Source organism: Phyllostomus discolor, chromosome 12 (assembly GCF_004126475.2).
Source record: "Phyllostomus discolor isolate MPI-MPIP mPhyDis1 chromosome 12, mPhyDis1.pri.v3, whole genome shotgun sequence".
Taxonomy (NCBI): Eukaryota; Metazoa; Chordata; class Mammalia; order Chiroptera; family Phyllostomidae; genus Phyllostomus; species Phyllostomus discolor.
Window position 1 is genome coordinate 52,650,322 of NC_040914.2, and position 26,435 is coordinate 52,676,756.

At 59.4% G+C, this 26,435-nt stretch overlaps 1 protein-coding gene across 1 annotated transcript; it reads right to left on the bottom strand.

Annotated features, from left to right (window-relative positions):
- Nucleotides 1–694: 694 nt before the first annotated feature.
- LOC114488180 (liver carboxylesterase 1-like) lies at nt 695–26,435 on the bottom strand. Its single transcript, XM_028501847.2, has 14 exons — nt 26,267–26,435; nt 22,001–22,205; nt 20,536–20,680; nt 17,723–17,856; nt 15,360–15,513; nt 13,826–13,930; nt 11,845–11,949; nt 10,698–10,736; nt 8,049–8,189; nt 6,690–6,770; nt 6,299–6,446; nt 3,051–3,182; nt 1,302–1,374; nt 695–1,054 (listed from the first exon to the last, which is right to left on the bottom strand). Exons 1-14 carry the CDS (start codon nt 26,355–26,357, stop codon nt 871–873), a joined length of 1,737 nt encoding a protein of 578 aa, XP_028357648.1. The 5' UTR covers nt 26,358–26,435; the 3' UTR covers nt 695–870.

Here is a 26,435-nt window from a genome sequence, read left to right on the forward strand (position 1 = left end):
CCTGGGCTCGTGACCTTGGGGGATGTCTGGTTCCCACTCCTGAGGCACCACCAGGGGGAGAGTTCTCGAAGGGCGTCACCCTCTCGCCCACCCCTCTGCTCAAGTTTCGGCCTCTCAGGGCTGCCAGAATGAGGGGAGACGTGCGTTTGAACCAGCTGGTTTCATGCCCTGCAGCTGGGGTGGTGAGGAGCAGCTGTGGGCGGATGCGAGGGGCAGGCGGCAGAGAGCGTGGCCACAGGTCAGCAGCTCTCCTGCACGGAGGGGTCCGTCGGGGGTGGCCTGGCGATACGAAAGAGAAACCCCCATCCTAGGGGAGAGGGGGCCCCAGGTTGGCTCCGGCACTTGGGACAGTAACTTCAGGGTGACTCGGAGCCAGGTCCTGTGGTCCCTGTGCCCGTCCCTGGTGCCCTTCCAGCCTGCATCCCTAGGGGGACACTGCCAACCCTCGGCTCCTGTCCCCGACAGGCTCACGGCTCCCACACGGACCGGTGCCATCCCTCCACGGGCACCTGAGGCTCTCTGCCTGCAGGAGGGCTTCCTCCGTGAGGCAGGGCCGCGGGGCCGGGAAGAGACGCCCTTGAGGAATGGCAGTGTGCGGGTGCCGACCACCCACCAGAGGCACTTCCTGCCCGTGGCGCCGCCCCCCCGCCCCCCGAGGACAAGTTAGTCTCCAGCTCAAGACGCACACACTGACTTGGTCACGGAAAGAACGTTCTTTCCAAAGTTGAAGCCTCGGGTACAGAAGCCCCCCCTCCGTGGCCCCTGCCCACTCCCACCAGACAGTACGCCACCTCTGGGGCCCACGGACGCCTTCCGGCAGACTTAGCCTCAGTCCCCCAGGTCTCTGAGGCCGGCGGCGGGGCCTCCCGCTCACAGCTCCACGTGGTCTGTCTTGGGTGGCTTCTTGGCTGCGTCCTTGGCAAAGAGCTCGGTCCAGAAAGCCACTTTCTCATCTTTCGGCTTGTGGGCCGCCCGGGTGACGACGCCAATCTGCAGGTACCCTTCACTCTGGTCATACTCAGGCCAGTGGGGCAGCCCCTCCCCGTTGGGGTTCCTGGGACAGAAAAGGTCAAACAGAAACGCCCCAAGCTCCTCTCAGAGGTTTGCTGGGCCCCCCACCCCCCAGGGTTCATCTCCCCCAGAAGGCTCAGGGGAGCCATCTCCTGGGCAGCCTGGCCCTTTGCGGCCAGCTCTCATGTCAGAGGTCTCTGCCAGGAGCTGGACCACCAGCCAGTGCTGGGAGCTCGCCCTCCCACCACACGCGCCCTGGCCCGCCCCAGCCCTGCCCCGTTTTTGCTCACCCATCCCGGGCGAAGTTGGCCCAGAATCTCATCACCATCCTGCTGAGCTGGACCTCCTCCGCCGAGGCCCCCTCTGGAGGAAGGAGGAGGAAAGGCTTCGTCACCCAAAGAGGGTTCGTGGGCCAACCGCAGCCACGCCACTCACGGGCTTGTTCACAGTCCAGGGTCTGAGCCCTTCCTGCAGACCCGCTGGGCCAAAAGCTGCACACCCAAGATTGCTCTGCCCAGCAAAGCTCTCATTTGGAATGGAAGGGCAGATACAGTGCTTCCCAGATAAGGTCAAGTCAGAGGGGTTTATCATCGCCCAGCCCTTGTTTTACGAAATGTCAAAGGGACTTACCTAAGAAAGAAGATAAGAAAAGAAGATTAAAAAAGCATGTATAGGAAAATGATAGCAAACTCACAATCATTAACAACCACACCTAAAACAGAATCAAAGGAAACTAAGCAAACAGCTAGAACAGGAACAGACCCACAGAAATGGAGATCACAAGGAGGGTTAGCAACAGGGCAGTGGGAGGAGGAGACGGGGGAAAAGGTACGGAGGAAAAGTAGCATGGATGGTAGGTAGAAAATAGACAGGGGGAGGGCAGGAATAGTATGGGAAATGTAGAAGCCAAAGGACTTATGACGCATGGACATGAACTGAAGAGGGGAATGTGGGTGGGAGAGGGTGTGCAGGGTGGAGAGGAGAGAAGGGGGGAAATGGGACAACTGTAATAGCATAACCAATAAAATATATTAAAAAAAATAAAGAAGGCCCGGGTAACTGTTGCACACCTCCAGCTGGAGGCCAAGGGCTGCAGCCCTCGCACAGGCCAGCGGCTTGGTTCCGCGCCCGCCTGCCCTGCCCTCCTCCGGGTCGCCGTGCCACACCCCAGGGTTTCCGCCGCCTACCTCCTCCCAGGATTGTCCTTCCCTGGGTGTGTCCTCAACCCCTGTCACCACCCACACTGTCATGGGACCTAAAAAGTAACAATGACCTTACAGAGTGATCCACTCAGGGCATGGCCCTGGCGTGTCCCAGCACCCTTGAGGTGGGTCACACACAAGTCGCCTGCAACTGCTGGTGGATAAGGCGTGGGAGGCGCCTGTGAAAGGTCGTGTTTAACATCTCATATTCCTAAATCCGGGTGCGGCATGAATAACGCCCCTGTTTTATTGTACAATTGTTTAAGACAAAATCACAGGCGTGCAACCTTGGAACAGAACAATATCACACCCAAGCACACCACGTGACATTTTAGGTGAAATGTTCAAATTAAAACTATAAATGATGACACCCATATTATTACCCTGCCAACCACACTCTGGTAGGCGTTACTCCTGCCGGACCCTGTATATTAACTTTTTAAAAATGTGAGTTTTGGATGACAGAGAGCTGGCTGGGCGGGCAGACGGGACACAGACGTGAGCCCTGGTGCGTGGGTAACACCAATCCCAGCCCCACTCTCACTCTCGTTCTGCTGTCCTCCTGCGGGTGGCAAGTGACAGGTGACCTTCCAGCCCTTGAGCAGGGCCCCGTCTCACTGACACCCAAGTCTGGAGTCTCAGAGTGACCAAGAATAAGGGCACACGCATGCACACGCTCCATCACACATGTCAGAGCAGGAGAAAGGTGGGACCTTTGGGGTTCAGCCCGTTATGGGGCATTTGGGAAACTGAGGCCTGGAGGGAAGGAGCAACTTGCCCAGGGCCACGAGCCACGCCTCGGCCCCCGGTCCTACTCCAATCGTGTATGGCCATCACCTTTTAAAAACGGGGCCCCGAAGACGGAGAAGATCTCATCCCCGTGGTCTGCGGTCACTGTCTTGGGCTTCATGCTGGACGAGAAGCTTGGGCGGTGCTGGAACTCGTACATGTAGGTGGGGGCTCCGGCATCTGGGGAGACAGGGTCGATGGGCAGGTCACCTCGCCAGGCGCACTCCCGGCGGGTCCCAAGGTCTCCGGGGTCTGTGTGCGCTCGGGGTCACTGGCTCCTGAGCACGGAACGAGCACGTTAACGGGGCAGCCATCTATTGTGAGTCCCGGCTGAGTATGGACGGTGCCCCCGCTCACGAAGTCTCAGCGCAACACAGAGCGGAGTTTCTGGAGAGGTCCGTGAGTTGATTAAGGCTGCACAGTGGGTGCAGGCGGGACATATTTGAGGCAGGTGCTAGTTGAATGAATGAACGACTTAATGAGTGAATGAACGAATGTTGAAACCTTGGGGAAATCCATTTGTAATAACTGTCCTCACAGGAGCATTGAGCCCACCCACACGAACCCCTCCGCCTTCCCATGTGTTCACACAAGAGCATCCGCACACGCACAGGTCACAGTGCCTCACTGACAACAGACGGCCTTTCCTTCCTTTGAGGTATGCCTGCAGCCCCAGGGTACCCCTTGGGGACAGTAAAAACTTGGAAAATGCTGAGAAAAGGAAAATGAACCAAAAAATCACTTATCCCACCACTCAGAGAGACCACTGTTAGCGTTTGAGCACGCATCTCCTCTATTGAAATCCAGTTGGGATGATACTGGATATGTAATCTTGTAATGACTATAATCATTTCTTAGAGCACTCAATATCCATCCACAAAATTATCCTGGATCCCAGCTGGAGGGGGTAGAATCATTTACTTAATTGCCTCCCTTGTCCTCATCATTGCCCCCTCAGTGTAGCAAGAAGTGTCGTCTGGAAGAAGCAATCCTTCTTGGTCCCATAATCTCCTTGTTAAACAGCTTCCTCAGGGTCAAGTTTAACCTTGCCTCTGCCACTCAGCAGTTTTAGGAAGGAGCTCAGTCCCTGGTTCTGTGGACTGGGCACCAGCCTGCGAACCAAAAGGTGGTCAGTTCGATTCCCAGTCAGGGCACGTGCCTGGGTTCGGGGCCAGGTCCCCAGTAGGGGGCGTGCAAGAGGCAACCGATGGATGTTTCTCTCCCTCTTCCTCCCTTCCTTCCCCTCTCTCTGAAAATAAATAAAATCTTGTAAAAAAAAAAAAAAAAAAGGAACCCAGGACCCAACCATAAAGGAAAGAACTTTTGTGAATGAAAGAACTTATTTTTGGCCACCCCAGTACGAGTCCTATGGGGAAGCCGGTGCCGCGCCGGGGGACAGCTGGGAACAGGAAGAGGAGCAGAGGGCAGGGGAGAGGCAGGAACCAGAACCCACACATCGTGATGCCGCGGTGTTCTTTCCGGGGGTGCGAAGGGGATTATAAAATGGGCACCACTCTTCTCATTGTTTTACCCCTGGCGGGTCACGTGAGAGACTTAAGACATTCCTGTCTGACACGCTGGGGACCAGCATCACTACCTGTGGCCCAGGTCGGTTCACCGAGTCACTGAAAACCGGTCCTCGGAGGGCAGCAGGGACCCGGAGAGAGGTTTATGCACGTTCGGCAAAGGTTGTTCTTGTTTGTTTGTTTGTTTTGTAGCATCAAAATAAAAGCAAGCAGCCTAAGTATCCGAGGCAGAAACACTAAATTGTAATCCATGAAAAATGGAGGTTTTCGTCACTTTTATTCTCACTGAGGAAGTGCCTGCAACCCGGCCTTCTAGGAGCACACACAACATGAAATTAATGTTCAAGTGACAGGTAAGACGTGAAAAGGCTGTGGAAGAAAATACTGAAAATCTACAGCAGATACTTGCAGGGGAAGGAATTATGAGTGCTGTCTAGTCTCTGCTTTCTATGCTCCCGTGTTTTCAAAACTTTTTACAACGGAAAGGTACCGATTTTAAATTCAGAAAAGAGGATGAGACAAATACAAAATGAAAGCGTAACACTGCTCCAAGCCTGTGTAGTCCTGGCCAACACCTCCCCCTAAACTTACAGTCAAGAGAGACCAGACGAACGGCGCACAGGTCCAGGCCGGGCCCAGCAAATGGTGCGGAAGGGGACACGGCCATTCGACCCAGAAGGGGAGGCAAGGCCAGTTCATGAGAGAACAGATTCGCCCCTTCCTCAGGACCCTGGGGAGGAGGAGGCAGTAGCCAGGGCGTAGGTCACTGCGCCCAGTGCTTGGAAGCACGGCTCCTTTCTACCACTCGTACGGAGGTGGGAGCCCCCGGCACCGGGAGAGAGAGAAGCAGGGGCCGCAGCACCGTTTGGGGGCTTGCAGACGTGGCGCTGGGCGGGGCGGGCCTCCTGGAAGAGGATGGACCCCGAAGGTCACCTCCTCTGCAGCTGAGCTCATCCATCCTAGCCTTCAGGCCCCGCCCACACAGCCCAGGGTGGCTGTGGGAAGGTCCCTCGCTAAAGCCAGCCCTGGACATGGGCATTCCCTGGACCACCTGATGCCCCACACCTGCCGCTGCTCACCCCTTCTGCCTTGCTGGGTCCCAGACAACGCTCCTGGTCCCATGCTCGGTCTCCCTCTTTCGCCAGCTCGACTGGTCAATGACCCGGTTCACACTCGGCTCTGACCTTGGAGACCTTGCAAGACACATCTTCCAAGACTAGCCCTCTGGCCCCACAGACCCCTAGACTCCGGGTGGGGAGCCCCGGGCACAGAGGCTGTCAGTGGGACCCCAGGCCCTGTGTCTGGGCAGGCCAGCCTGCTTCACCCGCCGAGGCTGCAGCCCTCTGCCTGGGGTCTTTGGCCAGCAGAGACCACTCTTGAGGACCCGGGAGCAGCCCTGAACCGAGGACTCAGGCCGCTGGTCACCAGGGCAGCCCTGAGACCTGCCCCCTGCTGGATCCCCAGGGCGCCATGCTCCAGGGGTCCACGGTGGGCACTGGCTTCAGCGTGCAGGGCAACGGCCCCCCTCCGCCCACCTCACCACTCTGCTCCTCCACTGGTGGTTTCGGGGGCCCCTGCAAACACACTGGTTGAATCTGGGGCCTTTTCTCCAAGTCTGCTTCAGGCAGAAACCGAGCTAGGACAGTGCCCTGCCCCCCAGGGCCGACCTTCAGCAGTTCGCACATCTGTGTCTGGGGGGGGGGCCCGGGCGGGGGAGGAGCAGGACACACAGCGAAGGGCTGGGGCTGGGGTCCCTTCCCTGGGACTCACCTCTGTTGTGACGGGCCACAGTCACAGCCGGGACAACAAATAGCACGTCTCCCAACAAATCCAAGAACAGGTCTTTCTTTCTGACGGGGTCGTCTGTCCCTCCTAAATACTTCTCTGTGGCCACCGGAGTCAGCTCCTCAGAGATGCCCTGAAGGGGGTCCACAGTGAAAGTGACCACCACTTCCCGGCAAGTGGCTCGGCCCCTGCAGCCAGCAAGGAAGGCTCATGTCCTTGTGTTCAGGCCGCGCCCGCCCATCGCCTGCCCCAGCGGCAGGGGGCAGCCCTCGGGCCCCAGTCTTCTCTCTGCCACTCCACGGCTCAGTGATGGGGGCGATCAGCCCCCCGCCCGCCTGGGGTCCCAGCCAGTTCCCAGGGTGCCCTGGACACTTACAGTCACGGAATAGGACTGCCACAGGAGCGACGTGGCCGTCTCCTGGTCCAGCCTGCCTTCAGAGATCGGGAAACCCATCATCTGTTAAAACAATGGTGAGGCCTCTGTGAACCGCTGGGGTCAACAGGAAGAACCGAACTAACTGACCGACCAACCAAACCAACGCAGGCTGGAGGACTTGGCACGTCTCCACGGGCAGAGGCCCCACAAACACTCCGCCGGCCCCTGATGTTCCAGGAAGCTCCAGGTCCTGCCGGCGCGGCTTTGGTCCCTCAGTGTAACCTCTGGAACCTTTCTCAGGCGAGCACTGCAGGAGAACTCTGCTCGCGAGGACCCACGCGAACCTCCTCCCCGCTGAGACCCCTGGCCAAACCCCACACGGCTCCAGGAGGCTGCGGCTGGGCCCCCGGGACGGCTCTCTGCTGCCAGGAGAATCTACTGTTCGTCCAGCGAGAGCCCCATGACAGGCACAGAGGTCCCTGCCACCCCTCTAGGAGCTGATTGCAGTCGTGAACCCCGCTCTGCCCTTGCAGGTGTAAATCTGCCACCCAGACTGTTTGCTCGGGGACGGGGGAGCCTCCTGTCTGCAGGGCAGACACTCCGGGGATGAGTCGTGCCCTCTGCCCCGGTCCCTGTGGGCGGAGAACCGCCTGACGTCGGTGGGCGCCCGCCTGGCCGCCACCTGCACGTCGCAGCCTCCTGACCCGCGCCCAGGAGGTAAGGGCCACCCAGCAAACCCAGGCGGCCGGGTCACAGAGACGACCCCTGCACGTCCAGCCTTGAAGTGGCTCCGCCTGTTGTTTCACGGTCTGGGTGGAGTTCGCGCGGGTGTTCTCCCTGAGGCCGGGGTGTGACTAGTGTCCGGCTTTATGTGGACGGGAGGGCAAGTCCTTCTTGACTCTCGGGAGTCAGCTTCACCACGAGGGGAAGCCAGCTCCCCTGAATCTTCCCAGGTGACCGAGAGCGCACGTGGGGGTTGGTGCAGACCCTGGGAAGTCTGGGGCAGAGGTTGCGAGGCCCCGGGCCTCACTCCCCTTACTCCCAAGCTCCACCCGCCCCAACCGCCCCCACCCCCCGGCCTCGGTTTCCTGATCTGCACAGTAAGTCTCTCCAAAGGCCCTCCCAGCACCTACACATCAGGGTTCTTGGATTGGGGACAATCGGAGAGTTTGGGAGAGGGGTCCCCAAGACTTCACCACCCAGGAGCCAGCTGGGCCACCCCGAGGTTTCCATGGAAATGTCAACCTGTGGGAAGGAGACAGCTGCCCGGGACCCAGGCGGGGTCTGGAGAAGGAGGAGGTCCCGAGCCCCGAGGTCATGATGGGTGCGGAGGGGTGGGAGGGGCCCAGGTGCGCTCACCATCGGAAGGATCCAGCCACACTCCTGCTGGTTGAACCCAACTATGTACGGGACGCGGTTGAACAGCTTCTGGGCCAGAAGCTCCTCGGGCATCTTGGGCAGCAGCACGCCGTCCACCACCGTGGGCAGGAAGGGGTAGCTCTGGGGAAGAGGACAGAGGAGTGTCCGCACGGCCCCTGTCTGGGCCACCCCGTGTCCGGGTCCTCCTCTCGGCCCGTCTGAGCACCGCACCCCTGTGCGCTGCGGGCAGCGGCCACAGAGCTCCAGGTCCTAAGAAGGGGGTGAACCTGGGACCCCAGAGGGCAGAACTGGTGAGGGACTGCTGTGGGCAGGTGATGGGGCAATCCCTCTCAAACTGAAATGTATAAAATGTTAATATTTGTATGTTATGTAAGTTACACAAGTTTGCATAAATTATGAACATATATGTTACGTACACATTTGCATCGGAAGTGTATGTGCACCTGTATGCAGCCCTCCCCACTGCCAGCCCCCATTATTCTAGTGGGTTCATTCCACACAGCCGCCGGGGGCTCCGAGTCGGCCAGCCCCGCCGCCGCTCCCGGACGGGATAGGGGGTCGCTGCCTGCTCGCCTCTGCTCACAAACCTGGCCTGGAAACCTGGCTCTGCCGCTGCCTACTGGTAACTTGGGAACGTGCTTGCACCTGCGGGTGCCTCAGTGTGCCTCATCTGTGAGGTGGGTTGCAGGGTTAAGTGACTGCACAGGCACGAAGGGCTCAGCTCGGTTCTTGGGACACGGGAAGGGCTGGATCAGCAGCGCACACGCTCACAGGCAGGGTCCTGATGGGCCCCGCACAAGAACAGCGGCCCTGTGTGTCCTGCTTTGCTGCCTGCCGGCAGGCGGGCATGCACAGGCCCCAGCACTTGGGCCCCGGCGGCCCCCAGGACCAGGTCTGTTGCTCAAGGGCCCATGACGAGGGCCAGTGCTGGCAGCCTGCCGAGGTTCTGCCACACGTGCCTGACCCAGGAGGACACGGGCCCGGTCTCAGTCCAAGGCAAGTAAGAAGGGGCGATGGAGAAGGACGTGGGGGCCGCCGCTGCCCCCCTGAGGCGCTGCGGGAGCCGGTGAGTGGAACAGTGCTTTCTGGAAGGAAGACACGGGCAGACCGGCGGAAGCCGGACCTCTGGGGCAGGTGGAAGAAGAAATGGGGCGGGCATCTGCAAACAGCGGGAACTGCAGGGGCAAAGGGACCTCCAGCCCCAGAGTCCTGGGCCTGGAGGGCTGCCGGGGGGCACAGGCCAGGGAGAAGTCGGGGAGGCGGCCGTTTCCCACGAGGGCTGGCCCACAGCAGGCGCGCCCATTCCTGCCTAAGGAGTAAGCCCGCCGAGACGCTTTCACTCCCTCCTCGCGGCAAAGAAGGGGTGGGTACCCAGACCCCGCGGGTCCCCCGGCTGCTGCGGGAGGCACAGCAGCGGGGAGGTGGGAGGGGGAGCAGAGGGGAAGGGGGTCCAAGTCCAGGAGATACCACCAGGGCCCGTCTGATCTGGGCGGCACGGGGACCTCCCGGCTGGTGTCCCTGTGTCCTCCCTGTCCTGTCCTTACTGTCCGCTTCCACTTAGCAGTCAGAGAGCCCCTTTGTTAAATTGAAGGCCACGTCACCCCTCTGTTCCAAACCCCCCCAAGATGCCCCACCTCCCTTGGAATCAGAGTCGGAGCCCTGTGAGCGACCACCCCCCAGCTTCCCTGCCCTTTAGCCTCAGCCCGCTCCCTCCCCTCGCTGCCTCCCCTCCAGCCACACTGGCCTCCTGCCGCAGGGCCTTTGCAGCGGCTGTTCCCTCTGCCTCCGCTTTTCCCTGCCCTCCTCCAGCTCCCCCGGCCCCTTCTCCCTGAGTCATTCCCAGGCCTGGCTACGTGAACTTAAATCGCTGGCAAACGCTCTCCCTATTTCCCACGCTCTTTTTCTCCGCATCTCGAACCACCCACAGACACCCTGCCCAGTGTTTGGAGTCGTGTGCCCTCCCCTCCCTCCCAGAGGGCATGTCCCCTGCTCAAAACTCCGGTCCTGGCACACCAGTGAGCACCAGTGAAACCTTTGCTGAGGGACTGAGTAAGTGTCATTTACGCCTCCAGACAACGTCTTCTAAGGGAAGTGCTCCTGTCCCCAAGGAGAAAGGAGTAAGATGGAGCAGAGGTCAGGCTACTGGAACCTGGCAACCCCTTGGGAGGTGGGAGGGGAGGAGGGAGGAGGGGGGCGGAGGGGGGTGCTGCAGGAGTTCCCTGAGTGGCTGGGGGAGGACGGCGTCCTCAGGACCGAGTCCCGACCCTATCCCGCTGACCCTGCATACAGCACAGCCCATGTGGTCAGTCTGCCCACAGCCCCTCCAGAGAGGCTCCGGAGGACCCCATGTCCCCTGGCTCTGCCTCCCTTCGGTGGGAGTGTCTGGTCCAGCCCTCTCCCTGGGGGCACTGTTGGTAGCAGGGAGGACAGGGAGTCACAGGGGGGCGGGGCTGCAGCCCAACCTGGGGTCCTCTGGACTGGGCTCCCCAAGCGAGGCTCCGCTCCCACTGGGGCCTCAGCAATACAAACACAAGCAATGCCCGTGAGTCCATGCGAAGAATTCCCGTATTATCTTTAACTGGAGCTTCGAGATTTAAAACCAGCAAGCGAGAAACCAAGGGTCCTTACCTCTCTGGGGTCTCCAAGGAAATCAAGACTGGTAAATTTCTGTGAACACAAAGGCAGAGGAGGCAGGTGGGAAGGCTTCCTGGGAGAGAAGCCGATCTTTGTTGCCTGTGTGCCCCAAGTGTCGGGTTCTCCGCCCGAGCCACCCCGGCAGGCCCCAGAGGAAGGTGGTGGAGCGCTGGCTCCGCGGCCCTGGGCGCAGTGTTCTCGGGGTGTCTGCCTGTTGCAGCTTTCTTGCGGTGACCCATGCCACAGCTATCCACACGGCCTCAGATGTCACCTTCTCTGTGACGCGTCCCTGCTGACTGGGTGGTCCTCTTCTCTGTACTCCCGCCACACTGGTGGGTGGGTGGGTGGGTGGGTTTGGTCAGTACCTGGAGCATGTGGTACTGGGTGGTTGAGTGGATAGATGGGTGATGGCCAGCATATGTCTGATGGATGATTCATTCACTCTAGTGGGATGCATAATGCTGTGGAGATGTGTGGTGGCTGGGTGATGCATGAATGATGGATGATAAACAAATGCAAGTTAGGGACAGGTTCCTATTAGAACAATGAAAGGATATGGATGAATCGGATATATTTGTGGGTGGATAGACAGATAACACGATGAGGAGTGGGTGTGTGGGTGGCTGCACGGAGGGATGCATGGTTATCCTAGAATTGCAGCTGAGGCGGGAGCTCAGAAAGTCTAGAAAATTGGGCCACCACTAGGGTACCACTGATCAGTTCTAAATTAGCCAAGATAAATTGTGACCACCTTTCTGAAAATCTTTGTTCTTAATACCCCCATTCCCCAAATTCAGGATGGTAGTTACCTCTGGGAATAGATAATGTTTAATTTCTTAAAAATATCCCTGAAAACAAGAATGGCAAAATAGTAAATTTTGACAGAGCCGGAGGATTATGACGCTTTTGATTATCGTGTTAGTTTTGGTCCTTGCTAACATTTGCCACATTCCATAAAAAAAAAAAGAAGAAAAAAGAAGTTCCCCCTCAGACGGAGAGGTGACCCACTCCTGACAGACGACGATTCACTGTTCTGTCTCCAGGAGGTTTTCTGGGGCAAACAGGCAGCTGTGATGGTGGGCCTGGGGCCAAGGTCACGGGGCAGGGGGACTCGCGTGGCCAGGGGCCTGGAGGCACCTACCATTTTCAGCGTCACCTCCAAGAGCTCGTCCTCAGACTTCTGGCGCAGGCAGTGCACCATGGCGGCCGAGGTGGTGGTTTTGCACCCGGCGAAGACGGCGATTTGCTGCGGAGATCACAGGCGACGGCGGAACTCAAGAGCCTTGTCCCTGCTGCCAGTCAGCAGTGTTCTACCCCAAGCTCAGCTCTGCTCTCTGGAGGCAGCAGGGGCGGCAGGAGAGTCTCTGTCCCTGCAGGTGTGGTCCCGGTTCTCACGCTCGCGCCAACTCCACAACCTCTGCCTCAGTTACCTTGTCTCTCTTAAAGTGGGCGGACTGATCTCAGAGCTGAATGTCTAAAGAAGGAATCCCGAATCCCAGTGTCTGGGCTCAAACCTCGGGTCATCCTCTTACTGGCACTAGGCCCCTTGAAAGCACTGCAAAGCGCAGCCAGAGAAGAAGTTGAAATAGAGAGAGGAAGGCAGGCTCCCCAAGACGGGCGGGGGGGGGGGTGCGTGGAGAGAGTGCCCTGGCACCCCAGAGCCTAGCAGAGCGCTGGAAATAGAATCAGTACTCAGGAGGGGGAGGCAGGGAAGGGGGTGGGAGAGAAATACATTAAGGAGGGAGCGAACAAGAGGAAGAATAAAAGTCTTAAGTCCCTTTCATTTTCCCAATTTCTAGTTCCTATTGGGCAGTGAAATTCAGCCCCATCTCTGCCAACTGTGTCTTTAAATAAATCCTCCCTTTCTGGACTTTGTAGCCTGGTCAAGTGGATTTCCGTTGTTCACAATCAAGAGCTCTGAAAACCGTTCTCAGAATTCTCTGTGCCTTCATTTCCTCCCTCCTGCTTACCAGCCCCTGGAAGTCTGGCGTTGCCCCCACTGCTGCAGGAAACCACCCTGGCAGCCCCACTGAAATGCTCACCAACCCCAACGCCAGGGGGCACAGGTCAGCAGAGCACCACCCGCCCCGCCCACGGCCCCACCCCGAACCAAGCTCCACCCCTGCCCGAGCCCCGCCCCAAAGCACCGCCCCCTGGCTCTCTGTCCCTCGGATTCCTAACAGTCAGATCCCAGGGACAAAGTCCACCCCAGGCTCCTGTGCAGCACGGCTCCTGCCAGCGTCCTCGGCCTCAGCTCACTCAAAGTTCCCTCTGCTCTATCTGGTCCAGCTGAATCCGCCTGACTCACTACCTCTCCCCCAAGACCCTTCCTCCTGCCACAGGACATTTGCACACGTTGTCCCTGCTTCCTAGAACACGCTTCCCTCACCGAGTGAACTGCTGCTCACCCTTGTGATCCCCACTTGCTGATCCCTTTCTTCAGGACACCTTTCCCGATAGCGCCCCCTGCCTGCCGGACTAAGCACGCAGAACGGAGCATATGACATTAAGTACCTCTGCTGATTGCGCACAGCAGTTGATATAACTGTGTGATTACCTATTATAATCTTTAATCTGTCTCCTGCGTTACAAGGGAAGCCTCATAGGGCTGCTGGATGTCTGGCTTTACTAAAATTGTTTGTTGAGTGAGCAAACAAATCGACAAATAAATTCTCCAGACACCTGCCCCAGTCACAAGGCTCCCTGGGGGAACCACTCAAGACCCACAGGCTGTGTGTGGGGCGTCACCAAAACGCAGGTCCCCAGAGAGATGAGACCCTAGGGCAGTCCACTCGTGGCTCTGGGCCAGCACCCCACCTGGGCACACACTGTGGGGAGCGGGGTCAGCGAACAGTGACTGTGTTGGCAATGCAGAGTCCAGAGTCGTGAACTTGAATCCCGGCTCTGCCCCATCACTTGCTGACCTCCGCAAGCTGCTGCTGCTCTCAGCCCAGTTTGGTCCGCAGTGAAGGGGCCGGGGGAGAGGGAAAGGGGTTTCCTCCAGTATCTGCTCGGCCACTCTGTGCTTCTCTGAGCGTGTGGCTGGGCCCCAGCCATGGAGGCTCCGGAGGACCCCCGGAGAGCAGAGCAGGGGGGCAAGGGCTGTCCGGTGGGGGACCTACCTGCGCTGCGGCCTTCGAGTCTGCCCTGACCAAGCCACAGGTGAGTGCCACACCGCTCTCGGAGATGGCCCGGTGGAACAGGCCCTTGGCTAGGGGAGACAACACCTGCGGGGAGGGGGGAGCGGGAGAGAGTTTAGGCTCATGGGGAGGGGGTCTCCGAGAGCTTCCCCAGCTCGGACCCGGCCCATTCCCCTGGATTCAGGGGACTTGGTAGGTCCCCGAGTGGCCTGTCTTGGCCTGTTCCTCAGACTGACCCAGGGCCCAGCTTCTCCAGGAAAAACTCAGTGAAAAGCCAAGGGCACAGAGTGGGGAGCAGAGGAGGAAGCGTGTGGTGAGCCTGGGCTGCAACAACCAGTAGCCCCTGAGAGACAGTTCGGCGAGTCCCAGCGACTCTGCACAGACACAGACCCGAGTCCCGGTTCCCGGGACTGAGCGCTCGCCCCGGCGGAACGACCACGGGGCCCACGGTGGTCCCCGGGAGCGCTATCGCTGCTAGACGGGGAAGTGGGGCGGTGCCCCCGGCTCCCCAAGGACGGTTTTGGGTGAATCAGCTATTTTCAATTCTTACCACGGAATACCATGCAACTACAAAAAATAAAGTGATGGGAGAGTACTTAATGGTTTGGGAAATGTTCGTGTTGTATTTGTAATGTTAAAGATGAGTTTTTGTTCAAAAAATCGTAGATAAATGACAGACAGATGGACGGACAGATGACAGGGCGAGCCTCGGAAAAAGGTGGAAGAATAAGGGTCCCCATGTCCAAGGTGACCGTCCCGGGTAATGGGGCGGTGGGTGACACCTTTTTCTTCTCTGGGCGTATCTGTGCTTTTCCTTTCTCCCCACTTTACAGACCACCGCACGCCTCCCCTGGGCGTGTAACTACGTAAACAAGCAAGCGGCAGCCAGAGGGGCTCCTGGCAGCTCCCAGCCGCTCCTGACCTGGTTGTCCACCTGACTGGCTTCCCCCCGAGCAGGCTCCCAACTGGTCTGTGTCCCTTGTCCCCTGTCCCATCCCCACCCCTACCCACCTTCCCTTCCCTTCCTCCCTCTCACCTGCCCCCCACCCCCGCCCCCTCCCTCTGACAGAGACAGCTGTGCTCCTCCTCGGGTGTGGACACGTCACCTCCGAGCCTGTCCTCACAGCTCCCGTCCTCTTGGCGAGGAGATCTGGCTTTCAGCCAGATGAGGACACTCTGCCCAGTTCTCATGGGTACCCCCTCTTCTTCACAATGTATGCCCCCACACCCCCCAGAGAAGTGAGGTGAGCCCTAATGGGCAAACGAGAGAGTGCCACCAAGGCAGAAGAAGAGGAATGTTGCGGGCTGGGGCTGGGGTAAGTATGGCCTCAGGGTGCTGCTGCTCCCCAAGCTTCCTGGGGGCCAAGGAGAGCTGGGCCATTAGCTCTCCACCATTCGATTCTGTGCATAGCCGGCAGCCTGGAGCCTGGGTCTTGTCTCTGAAGCTGCCTACGGCTAGACTGCCTGGTTTCCGAGGGGCCCCATCAGCAGCCACAGCAGGGCTGGGAACACTTACAAGGACAGAGACACTTTCGCCTCCCGCGGACTCCCCAAAGATGGTCACAGAGCCCGGGTCCCCTCCGAAGCTGGCGATGTTCTCCTGGACCCAGCGCAGGGCGGCCACCTGGTCCAAGTGGCCCCAGTTCCCCCGGCTGTGCTCGTCCCCTGTGCTGTGGGAGAGAGAACGGTGCGGGTGGGAGCCCGCCATGGCGCAGGGCTCTCGGGGCCACGGGTGGGGCTGGGGGCTCTGGGCAAGACTTTGGGAGCAAGTCCAGGCTTCCAGAGCCCCGATGCGGAGGTTTTCACCCGCCTCCTGTTCCCGCGGCATCGCTGTCCTTAGGGCTCTGTGCTCGTTCACCTGGAGTCTACCTATTGAGCGTCTCCTACGTGCCAGGCACTGTCCTAAGGCTGGAAGCACGTCTGAGAAGAAAACCGGCCAAATCTCTAACTACACAGAGCTCACATTACAGATCATGAACAAATGAGTAGAAAAGTACAGAATCTAGCACCAGGTAGTTAAAAGGCTTTCAGGAAAAATAAAGCAGGGTGAGGGAACAGGCAGGGGCGGGGCAGGGGGGTCCTGTGTCCGACCCGGTGTCCAGGGAAGGCCTCGCTGAGGCGGCAGCATTTGAGCGGGGATCTGAGGGAGTGAGCACATGAGCTTGCAAACAGGCAAAGAAGGGGATGCCGGGCGACAGGACAGCAGGGGCAAAGGCCCCGGGTCCAGTGAACGAGAGCGGGGGTGTACAGCCTGCAGCTGGAGGGGGCCCTGCGGGCCCCGGTGAGGGCTTCCGCGTCACCGCCAGTAACTCGGGGAGCCCGGGGGCGACAAGGTTCTGCTGGTCTTAAATGGTCACTCTGGCCACTGGGTGGGTCACACTGTGTGGGTCAGACACAGTATAAAAGGAAGAGGTTATGACAGTAATCCAGGCGACACACGAGCCAGGGAGCTTTGATTAGGGCAGGTGCGGGGGAGGAGGTGAGAAGTGGCTGGATTCTGAACATATTTTAAAGGCAGAGCCAAGAGGACGGACGTGCAGCCCAAGTGGGCGTGGGCGTGAGAAACAGGGGAGAGCGCAGCAAGGCGGGGAGGGCCGCGGGGGTGGGGAGAGTCAAGTGCTAAGTTTGTCCAAGTCGGGTGTGCCGTGCCCTTCAGACATCCGGGAGGCAGGTAACTGTGTGCACCTGAGTCTCAGAGGAGAGGCTGGGGCCACCGGCAGGGAGCTGGGAAAGGGCCCCCCAGCCTGGGGTCACTCAGAGACAAGTGGAGACCAGAGGCCTGACCACGGGGAGGAGGGGCGGGGGCCACTGAAGGGGCCCCGGCAGGAGCGGCCCCTGAGGCAGCAGGTGGCCGGGGCCAAGAGAAGGAAGCGTTTCAAAGAGGTGGGAGGGGTCACGTGTGCGTGCCACCGAGGTCGGGCCGAGAGCTGGTGGGTCCTGGTGACCTCGGCCAGGACAGTCCAGCGGCGTGGCGTGGCGTGGCCAGAGTGGACGCCTGGCTGGTGTGGGGAGAGGAGAGACTGGGAGGGGAGGAAGCGTGGTGAGCCGACGGAGTGGTTTCATGTAATGGAGAGCGGGGACACGGGCTGGGGGCAGGGAGAACCCAGGAGTCCGATGACATCGATGCCCCTGGGACGGCCTCACCTGCACGGCCGACCTTCCTCCAGCCCCGTGGGTCTCTCCGGTGAGAACCCACCCACCTCCGGTGCTCCCGTCCACCCGCCATCTCAGGGCAGGAGGTCCCAGGGCCCGGGCATTTTAGAAAGCCCCCCGGGAACTGTGTCCTAAGGGCACCTGCGCCCTGTCTCTGGGCTCTAGCCTCGACTCCCACATGGGGCGAAGGCAGAAGGAGATGGGGCGAGGGACGCCCATCCCCTCCTGGGAGGCTGGTCCCTGGGGTCAGGGGCTCCGGCAGCCTCCCGGCTCTAGCCGCAGGCCCCATGGGCCACAAGCACCCCCTGACGCCTGCCCTGAGTCTGCCCCTCCCTACTTTCCCACAAGATGGACGGCGTTTGGACAGCTGCAACAATGGCTGTGCCGCTGTCATTTCAGGGGCCTGCGATGGGCTGTGGCAACACAGATGAGAAGGAGACGAGCGTTTTGGAGGAGGTGACGTTCGGGTTGGGCTTCACAGGATGAATAGGAGTTCGTCGGCTAGCAGGGGCCTTCCAGGCAGAGGGAACAGCACAGGCCAAAGCTCAGACTCAAGGGGACCAGTGTGACTGGGAAATGGTAGGTGGAGCCTACCATTAGGACGGATTTGGATGCCTAACTAGAGGACTCTGCAAAGCTCTCCTTAAGGGCTGACGTGACCAGAACTGGGTCCTAGCACCCTCCCTCTGAGGGCCGATGTGCAGCAAGGAGAGCCCGGTGTCTTACCTGAAGAACCCCCAGATGCCCAGACGGTACTGGATGGTCACCACCACCACGTTCTCCTGGGCAGAGAGGACTAGCCCATCGTAGGTGGATGCCCCGCCTGTCAGCAGAGCACCTCCGTGGATCCACACCATCACCTGGACAGGGAGGAAGCAATCACGCTGGTTATTCACAGCAGAGCTGGGAAGGACCTGGAGAGCTTTTATGGTCTGGCCACTTACCTCCCACCCGTGACACAGGTGGGCTGTGCTCCAAAGTGCATCAGCCCCCGGCAAAGTTGGAGCAGGCCGTCGCTCACCTCCCTGCCCTCCTGGCTGGGGCCCGGCCATCCCCAGCCCAGTGCACCCTGGCGGCCCCTGCTTGCTCCTCCAGCCCTGGGACCACCTCCCCTTGAGGCTCTTCACGCTAAAAACACCATCATGGGAGCAGCCAAGGCCAAGGGTGTCATCTCCTCCCTGACACTCCCATCACCCTCATGCCCAGACCTCTCCCCCGGGCTCTGCCGGCAGCCTAGGGATTTTGGCCTCACTTGTTATCTCTCGTGCAGAGAGATGAACTTCTCTCGTGCCTGTGAGTGACCATCTCGAGAAGCATACGTGCCCTTGATGGCATCTCTTTCTAATATCCCTTCCTTCTCCCTCCTCTGGATCCCCAAATCCCACCCATCCTCCACAGCACAGTCTAAAAGTCACCTCCTCCAAGAAGTCTTCAGTCATTTCACACATGTGCTCTTAAAATCTAGAGAATTCTAAGAACAACAATTGAGGGTGAGCATGGACACAACAATTCCTACTGAATGGCTCTTGCATTTAAACAGCTCACTTTGCAGGGAGGTGAGCGTGGCTAAAAGAATAACATTGTACTTATTTTGTTAGTGGAAAAATAAAAGAACTTTTCATAAGAACCCCATGGCCAAGTTCTAAGCACTTTACAATAAACCCTCCCGCACACCACTGCCCACCCGTTTAACAGACAGGGAGACTGAGGCACTTCACCTGTCCATGGTCACACAGCTAATAAGTGGCAGAAGCAGGACGTGAACCCACGCATTCTGGCTCCAGAGTCCATACGTTGAGCTGCTCAGCATGCTGCAGCCAATGGACATGGTGCAGTAGGAGGGCTCTTAGCTTAAGAACAAGATCTTTGCTTCCCCTCTAGGGGAGTGCCCTTTCCCCAGGGCAAGGGCACTCGCCCCGTGTGCTGCGCCAGGCACTGAGACCAGGCCTGATGCTCATTACTGAGTCCTCGTACGCCTTGAGTCCTGTTTTGCGGTAACGGTCTCTCCGCTAGTAAAAGGCAGAACCAGGACTTCACCCAGGCCCTGCAGTACCAGAGCCTGTGTCCGCAAGTGAAGGCTCTGCTGCCGCTGGGTTCCCCGGGCCCCCGCTCCTCCTGCATCTCCGGTCCCTGCCCACCTCCAGGCGGCGGGGCTGGGTTCCTCCACCCCTGAGCGGCAGCCGAGCCAAGGGTGGTCAGCAGGGATCTGCTGAAGACGCTGGGTCTCTGCTGTCTGTGCGGCCCGGGGGATGAGACCCTCGAAGGCAGGGGTTACGTGGTAATGGTTTAATGCTCCTCCTTTCTCCTAAACTCACTTCTAGCTGTGTGTATGCATACGGGGGCACCGAGAACAAAATAGAAGAGTGGGTGAGTGAATGAGTGGGGAGTAAACATTTGTCCCCACCTCTCTGAGCCAAGTACGTGCAGTCCCAAGTTCATGGACACCCTCCCCCATCCCTGGGAACATCTTGCCAGGGTTGTTCCTGGCATATGATTGGGGACTCATATCCCTCCCTGTCCATCCCAGGGGTTGCCACCAGCGACCCACCCACACCCTCCAGCTGGAAACCTGCTCCACCTCTAAGACCCTGTGCACTGAGATGCTGACTCCCTGGGGCATTCACCCAGCCACCAGCGACAAGAAGACCCCAGATTTGGGGTGGAGACAAAGGAGAGTGCTTGCTGGATTGCCCCCTAGGATCTGCCTGCACGCCTCTGTGTCACTGTGGGACACTGGTCGCTGTCAGAGCTGGGTCCGCCAGCGCTGAGAAAGACCGCACCCAGGCTCGGTATCACCATCCCCCTCCCCGCCCCTACCCCAGGGCACGGGTTTGGAGGCCAGGAAGCTCTTGCTAGGGTCCTGCCAGCTGTATAGGTGGCCTCGCCTCTCCCTCTCTGGGCCTTGACATCTACCTGTGTAAGAAGGTTGGGTTGCTGCCTTCTCTGTAAGACTCCTTCAGGCTCTAACTTGATTGAACACTGTGTCAGCCCTGGCTGGGGCGGCTCAGTGGATTGAGTGCTGGCTTGCTAATGAAAGAGTCGCTGGTTCAGTTCCCAGACAGGGCATGTGCCTGGGTTGAGGGCCAGGTCCCCGGTTCCCCATTTGGAGGTGAGCCAGAGGCAACTGATCAATGTATCTCTCATCCATCAATGTTTCCCTCCCTCTCTCTCCCTCTCTTCCCTCTTCTCTAAAACAAATAAATGAAATCTTTAAAAAAAACCATAGCTTTAAAAAAAGAGAAAGGAAATTGCATCTTAGCTTCTCTGGAGACAAGATTCCGAACCTGGCCACTATGATCACTCTTGTCCCTCTGTCGCGGGAAAGGATGTGGGGGCACTGACTATGAGGGACAGGTGCAAAGCGAAGTCCCCCAGAGGCCCATGACGATCCCTAAGGGACACTGAGGCAAGGCACACGTGCGTCCCCCGGGGGCACGCGGCCTGGCTGCAGGGGTAACGGAAGCCCTGGGCCCTGACAGAGCTGCCTCGCCCTCCCCCCAACACCAGAAGGGCAGCCGGCGCTGGAACCGGCCACTTACCGGCAGCCTGCTTTTCTTCGTCAGGTCAGCGGGAGTGTAAACGTTCAGGTAAAGGCAGTCTTCAGAAAACTTGAGAGGGATGCTCTCCTTGCGGTTGGTAATGAGCTCTGAGAGCACCTGACCTGCCACTGGGTCTTGGGAGCACCTGGGGTGGGGGCAGGCAGGAGACGACCTGAGGCCCAGCCAGAGCTGAGCACGGAGCCGTCCCCTGAACTCAGACCGGGCCTGGGACTGGGACTGGGAGCTCCAGGCCTGTGCACAGTGCTGCTTACCAGGGCGAAGGCACTGGGGTGGGCGGGGCCACCTGAGGGGGGCGGGGCTGGGTGCCTCCTCCCACAATCCCCCCAATCCCACCCACCCCCGCCAGGGCCTCACTAAAGCCTCCCAGGACCAAGCACACTGAGGAGGCCTGGCCTTTCTCCTGGACCTCAGGACCCCTGGTGCGCTGTGTCAAGAACAGGAGGCTACCCAGCCCACGGCTGCCCTGGATGCGGCCTGGCTCTCCACTGGGCTCCCACTGGGGGTACAGGGCAACCATGTTCCTGCGCCAGGTAACCCAGGTGGTCTAGGCCACAGGAGACTGCTGGGAACCATGAGAAGTCACTCAAATGGCAACAGGCATTTGGGGCCCGTGACCAATTGGGGTGAGGACCTGGTAGGGTGGCATCAGGAGAATTGCCTCAGCCACCGAGGTGCAGGGTGACTTTGGGCAAGCTCCCTCCCTGCTCTGGGCCCCAGTCGGCCATGTCCAAGCAGGGGCTGTGATTTCTGGAAGGGTCTGCCACCCAGACATGCTGGGGTTCTGGCATCCCCCCGCCCACCCACCCCAGGTGAGCGCTGCTGCTCACCCTGATGACAGCCTGCGAGGAGCCAGCAGAGACTGTGATTGGTGACGTTGACTGAGTCCCCGCCCCAGTGTGGGCCAGGCACGAAGTGGCCCTTGGGACTAGGTAGCTAGACACACCTGGGAACTGAGAACCCGCCGGTCAACACCCCAAAGCACTCCCCCCAGACACCGCCTGGCCCTCCCCGCTCCCCCAAACACGGCAACGTTCAAGACAGGAGAATAAACAGAAGCCTGCTTCTCGTCCCCATCACCCACTCAGCTGTCATTGTTTTCCCCACAGCACTTTTTACATTCTGACCTATCACATAAGTAACTTGCGCGTTCTTTCTGAACTCTCTCCCTGCTGGAACGGAAGCCCCAGGAAGGCTCCCCAGGACACGTGTGTGTTTCCTTCACTGACGGGGCCCAGCCACCCAGAACGTGCCAGGCACACAGTAGGTGCTCCATAAATACTTGTGGACCAAAGGGCTCTAGAATGCCCTGGCAGCTCTGGAATGTGTTCAAGGACAGACGGTATCTCAAGGATACGGAGCGACGGGAAACCACGCAGAGGCTGGCCTCGGTGCCCTGCTGCGGCCCTCCGAGGCCAGCGTCCCGCCAGAAGGTGCCCGCACTCACATCGGAGGGTAAGAGGTGGCGTTCTTCACGAAGGTCCACGGCTCTGCAGGCTGCGGAGGGGCGAACCTCAGGGGTCCCAGAGGAGGCTTGGCGAAAGGGACGCCCAGGAAAACGGCCACCGGCGCTGGGGACCCGTCTAAGCTGACGTACGTCCCCAGGACTTTGCCCTGCACGGTGTCCACCACGGGCGGCGAAGGCGGGTGCCCTGTGCACATTGGGAAGAAAAGAGGACGCAGCAGTGGTGAGAGGTCTGAGCTGCATTCCAGGCGGGTCTGGGCACTCGTGACCCTGAATAAGTCACCTCTGCTCTTGGGTCCCAGTTTCTTCTTATGTAAGAAGGAGGTGAGGTGGCCGCCCTTCCTCACACACTGGCTCCTCCGAAGGAGCACCTGGGAACAGAGGTGTACCGGCACCAAGCAAAACACAAAAGCAAGGAGAGCTGCTGTGTGTGGGCAAGACACGCGGTTTCCACACTTAGGAGCCTGCGGAAACAGGCATCCACTAGGGAGCGGGCGCCGAGCTGCACGCTGGGTGAACGGGTGGACGAGGGGCAGCCCCCTTCTCAGAAGTCTGGGCCTTGGAGAAAGAATGAGCCACAAACACACTTGACCCTACTGCTGGGAAGAAGGGAGAAAGTGGCCCGTGTCCTGAGGGAGGTGTCACTGAGGAGTTCCAGGAGTGGAGGCACTGTGGGGGCGGTGACTGTGCACTGGGACTTGCAGGAGGGGAGCGCTGGACCAGGACTGACGGACCGGGGGTACGGAGATGTAGGGCGGAGATGAGACCGTGCAGAGGCCAGGCTCTGAGACACCACGGTGCAGGACCTGCCCGAGGAAGAGAGAATGACCCCGCAGGCCGAGGGGACCTGTGGAGTGTCTGCGAGAGCCTCGGCGCTAGGCCTGGGGTTCGAGATCTTCTGGTGGCTCTGAACAGGGGCCCCGAGAGGAGATAGGGGTCAGACCCCTAGCTGCTCTGCCCCACGGGAGCAGACGGCTCTTCCTTACCGAGCCGATCTCTCCTCCCAGCAGCTCCCCTGTGGGCCCTGGCTGTACCCACCACGGACCCTCCTGAACTTTCAGACGCTCGACCGCGCCCACCCTCGCACCTCCCTGGCCCACCCTCGGCGGCCTGGGTTTGCTTCCGCACCCCCCTCCAGAAATGACTTCCAGCCTCGCATCCTCCCAAGTGCGCCCCTCAGACACGGACGAAAGGCCGGTGTCTCTCAAAGTGTGCGGCCAGGACAAAAGAGAAAAATTCAGAGTTGGCCTGCCAGAAGTCCACCCGTGACACTAGAGACACTACATGCGGAAGCAGGTTACAGAACAGCGTCCCAGTCTCACGTTATCCGTAGCCGACCCCATACTGTGGCCACAAGGGTTGTTCTTTGCTGTGGCTGCTAATTATTGGGAGCAGCGAGGTGCGCTTCCTCGGAAGCCTGTCCATCAAGATATCGAAGGGTGGTGTCTTGGCAGCTTTCCGAGTTTTCAGCACTGAACACAGATTCCTTTGTACAATTTGGAGGGTTTTCTTCTGAATCAATACAGCGATGTGGATCGGGAATTTTGAAGGAGGGCTTGGTCCCCGATCCCAGGTGGGAGACTCAGAAGACAAAGCAGAAGATCCAACAGCTGAGCCGTGACACCTCGTTCTGTCTCAGACCTGGCCGGCGCGGTGTCAGTGAACTATTAGGGTAAGAAGGCGCCCCAGGAAGTGGGCCCTTTGAGGCTGGAGGAGGCTAGGGGAGGAGGAAGAGCCAGCTACCCGAAGGTGAAGGCGCTCACGTGGAAGGCCATGGTGTCATCGGAGACGAGGGAAGAGAGAAGCCACTGAAGTGGAGAGAGGAGGGGGAGGGGCAGAGCAAGCCCAGGGCGAGCTGCCACGAGACTGGGGGCTGCCTGGGCAGAGGCGGGGAGGAGAGCACCTTGTCAGGGGCGGGGCTGAAAGAGAACCAAGGGCTTCAGATTAAGAAAGGAGGGTGAAGTCTGAGCAGGAACCAGGCCCAATGAAAGCCTGGCCTTCAGGGCGTCGGTAATAACCTCCAAGAGATACGAAGTCCCAGCAGCCCAGCTGGCAAGGGCGACGAGGTGGGTGTTGGGATTAGGAGACCCACACATGTCACAACAGTGGCCCCGGCAGTCACCGCTCAGGGCGTAGGTGACGTCTATATGGTGAGCACTTCATATGGGCCAGGTGTGCCTCTGGGTCACTGGGTCTTCCCAAGAGCCTGCTTGGCAGGCATTCACACACCCATTTTACAGAGGAGGAGACTGAGGGAATCGAGGCAGCCAGCACAGAGTTTCTAAAGAGGGCGACGGTGGCCTCGCCAGGGTGTAGCCAGCAGCCAGAGGCTGTTCCCCTCCTAATTTGGCTCCTTTCTGACTCTGCGCTCACACTCAGTTCCAGCCCCCACCATCCAGAGTGCACCCCACCAGACAGAGGCTGAAACCCAGGTGGCGCTGGGCTGTCAGGGCACCGATAGCCACCACTCTGTGGTTCAGGAGCCGGAGATTGTGGCACTGCGCAGAACCCTTCTTTTCCTTACTCCGGCTTCTATTTATTTATCTCCCCTTTGGTTCAGACTGGCCTCACTGAGCTCCCTCAGCCACCCACACCTCTCTCTCTGTTGCTTAACCATCAGGCCCTCAGGTCCACGAGGTTCTGGTCTGCAACCAGCAGTCTAAGGAGCAAGCCCCTCGGTCAGCTGCCTGCTGAGACAGAGCTCCCAGTCAGACGAAACGTGGCGTGTTGGCCCCGGCCGTGCTGTAGCTGAGGACCCAGGACAGCAGAAGGACCCCCCGGAACACACCCCTGTGAAATCGGACAGGCGGCCATCGGGACCAGACACAATGGTCAGTCACCCCCTACCCTGGCACCAGCCAACCAGTGGAGACCACGGCCCTTCCTCTGTTAGTCACCGTGACTAAGGATTTGGTTTTTCCCTACAGAACCCATCCCCTGGAAGCTGTAGAGGAGCCTGGCCTTTCAGCCTGAGCTACCTGTCCCTATGCACACGGCACCCTCTCGGCCATAAACCCTGACTTCCTGGGCTGCAGACTCGTGCCTTCCTGGGCGTTGATGCGCACAGGCGGCAGACACCTTCTGCCCCGTCTCCACAGTGCAGGGCAAGGGAAGGCAGTTAGTTCCTCACCCAAGTGTCCGGGTAACTAAGAGGAGCAGCATTCCCACAGCCCTGGAGATGCGGGATAAGTAGTGCTCTCACAGCCTTGAGACCGGGTCCAATAAACTATTCCCGTAACAGGAAGTGAGCTTGCAGGCGCAGAACCATGCTATGTTATACCGTTTCTGGCATCTTGCTGGCTTTGTCCCCCTCTAGTGCTCAAACAGGTAGGGACTCCCTGCTGGGGGGCAATGATGAGAGACACGCAAGGGGACAGGTGCCGGGATGGGCGCCACACGGGGGAGCAGGGGCCCTGACATGAGACCCGCACACAGACACACAGCTGGCAGCGTGGGTGGCTCACCCACCTGTGAACAAAGGCGTGCCAGACATCCCACCGGCTCCGTGGATATTTTCCCCGAAGACCACGGGCCTGCCAGGCCTTGAAGGGCGGCAACACAAACAGATTCTGGCCTGAAGCGCCTCCCCCCTCCCTCTGCTTCCTCGTGTGGCCCCCCACCCTCCTCTTGGGAACTGGCAGTAACAGTTTCTTCAGTTTACAGGATGTCCCGATCGGCTGGCCTTCCACGCATTTTCTATTAACACCCTCCTCTTTAAAACACCCCCTTGATTGATGGGCTCTGCTGTCGCGCTTCCCTCAGCCCAGGCACTGTGCTCTTTACATAAAACCCAGCCAGTTCCGTCCTCGCCGCAGCTCCACGAGGGAGGCACCCCGTTGCCGCCCACTTGGGACAGGGAGACACCAGGCTCAGAGGGTGAAGCACCTCGCCCGAGGACGCACTGAGCTAGTGAGTGCTGAGCTGGGATTGGAACCCATGCCCTCCGAGGCGATAGCAATATTCTGCTGAGTCACTCTCTGGGCTTTGGCCACGTCTGGGCTAAGCATCAAGGGGGAGATCAACGGAGCTCCCACAGGGCTTGGTGGGAGAGGCGTGCGGAGCGCGGGGGTCCCTGTGCGCGCAGCACGCGTAGCTGTGGCCTCCAGGGCTCACCACCCCTGGGTCTCCCAGGACTCGGGGCGGCTGGGCTAGCACTGCAGCCGTCACACCTCTGCCCTGTACGCGTCTCCCCTCACCACCTGACGTGGTGGATGTGCTCCCCTCCATTTGTATTTCGGGAGGACTCACCCCAAGCTGTGGAAGGGGCGAGGGAGCCCAAGACCAGGGCGAAAAACCACATCGTGGAAGGACAGCAGCTCCCGGGCCTGCAGGTCTTCATGTGACTCCAACGGACTGTGTCCTCAGCTCTCCACAGCCCCAACGCTGGCCACTCCTCTGCCTGCTCCTGCCTAATCAA

What these genes read in the sequence shown, in the direction of transcription:
- LOC114488180 (XM_028501847.2), bottom strand. Translation starts at nt 26,357, where the DNA reads ATGAAGACCTGCAGGCCCGGGAGCTGCTGTCCTTCCACGATGTGGTTT. An exon ending in TCCTTGGAGACCCCAGAGAG is followed by an intron (nt 8,190 to 10,697) that starts GTAAGGACCCTT and finishes CCTCTTCCCCAG; the next exon opens with AGCTACCCCTTCCTGCCCAC. An exon ending in CGGGGCCCCGTTTTTAAAAG is followed by an intron (nt 1,375 to 3,050) that starts GTGATGGCCATA and finishes TCCTTCCTCCAG; the next exon opens with AGGGGGCCTCGGCGGAGGAG.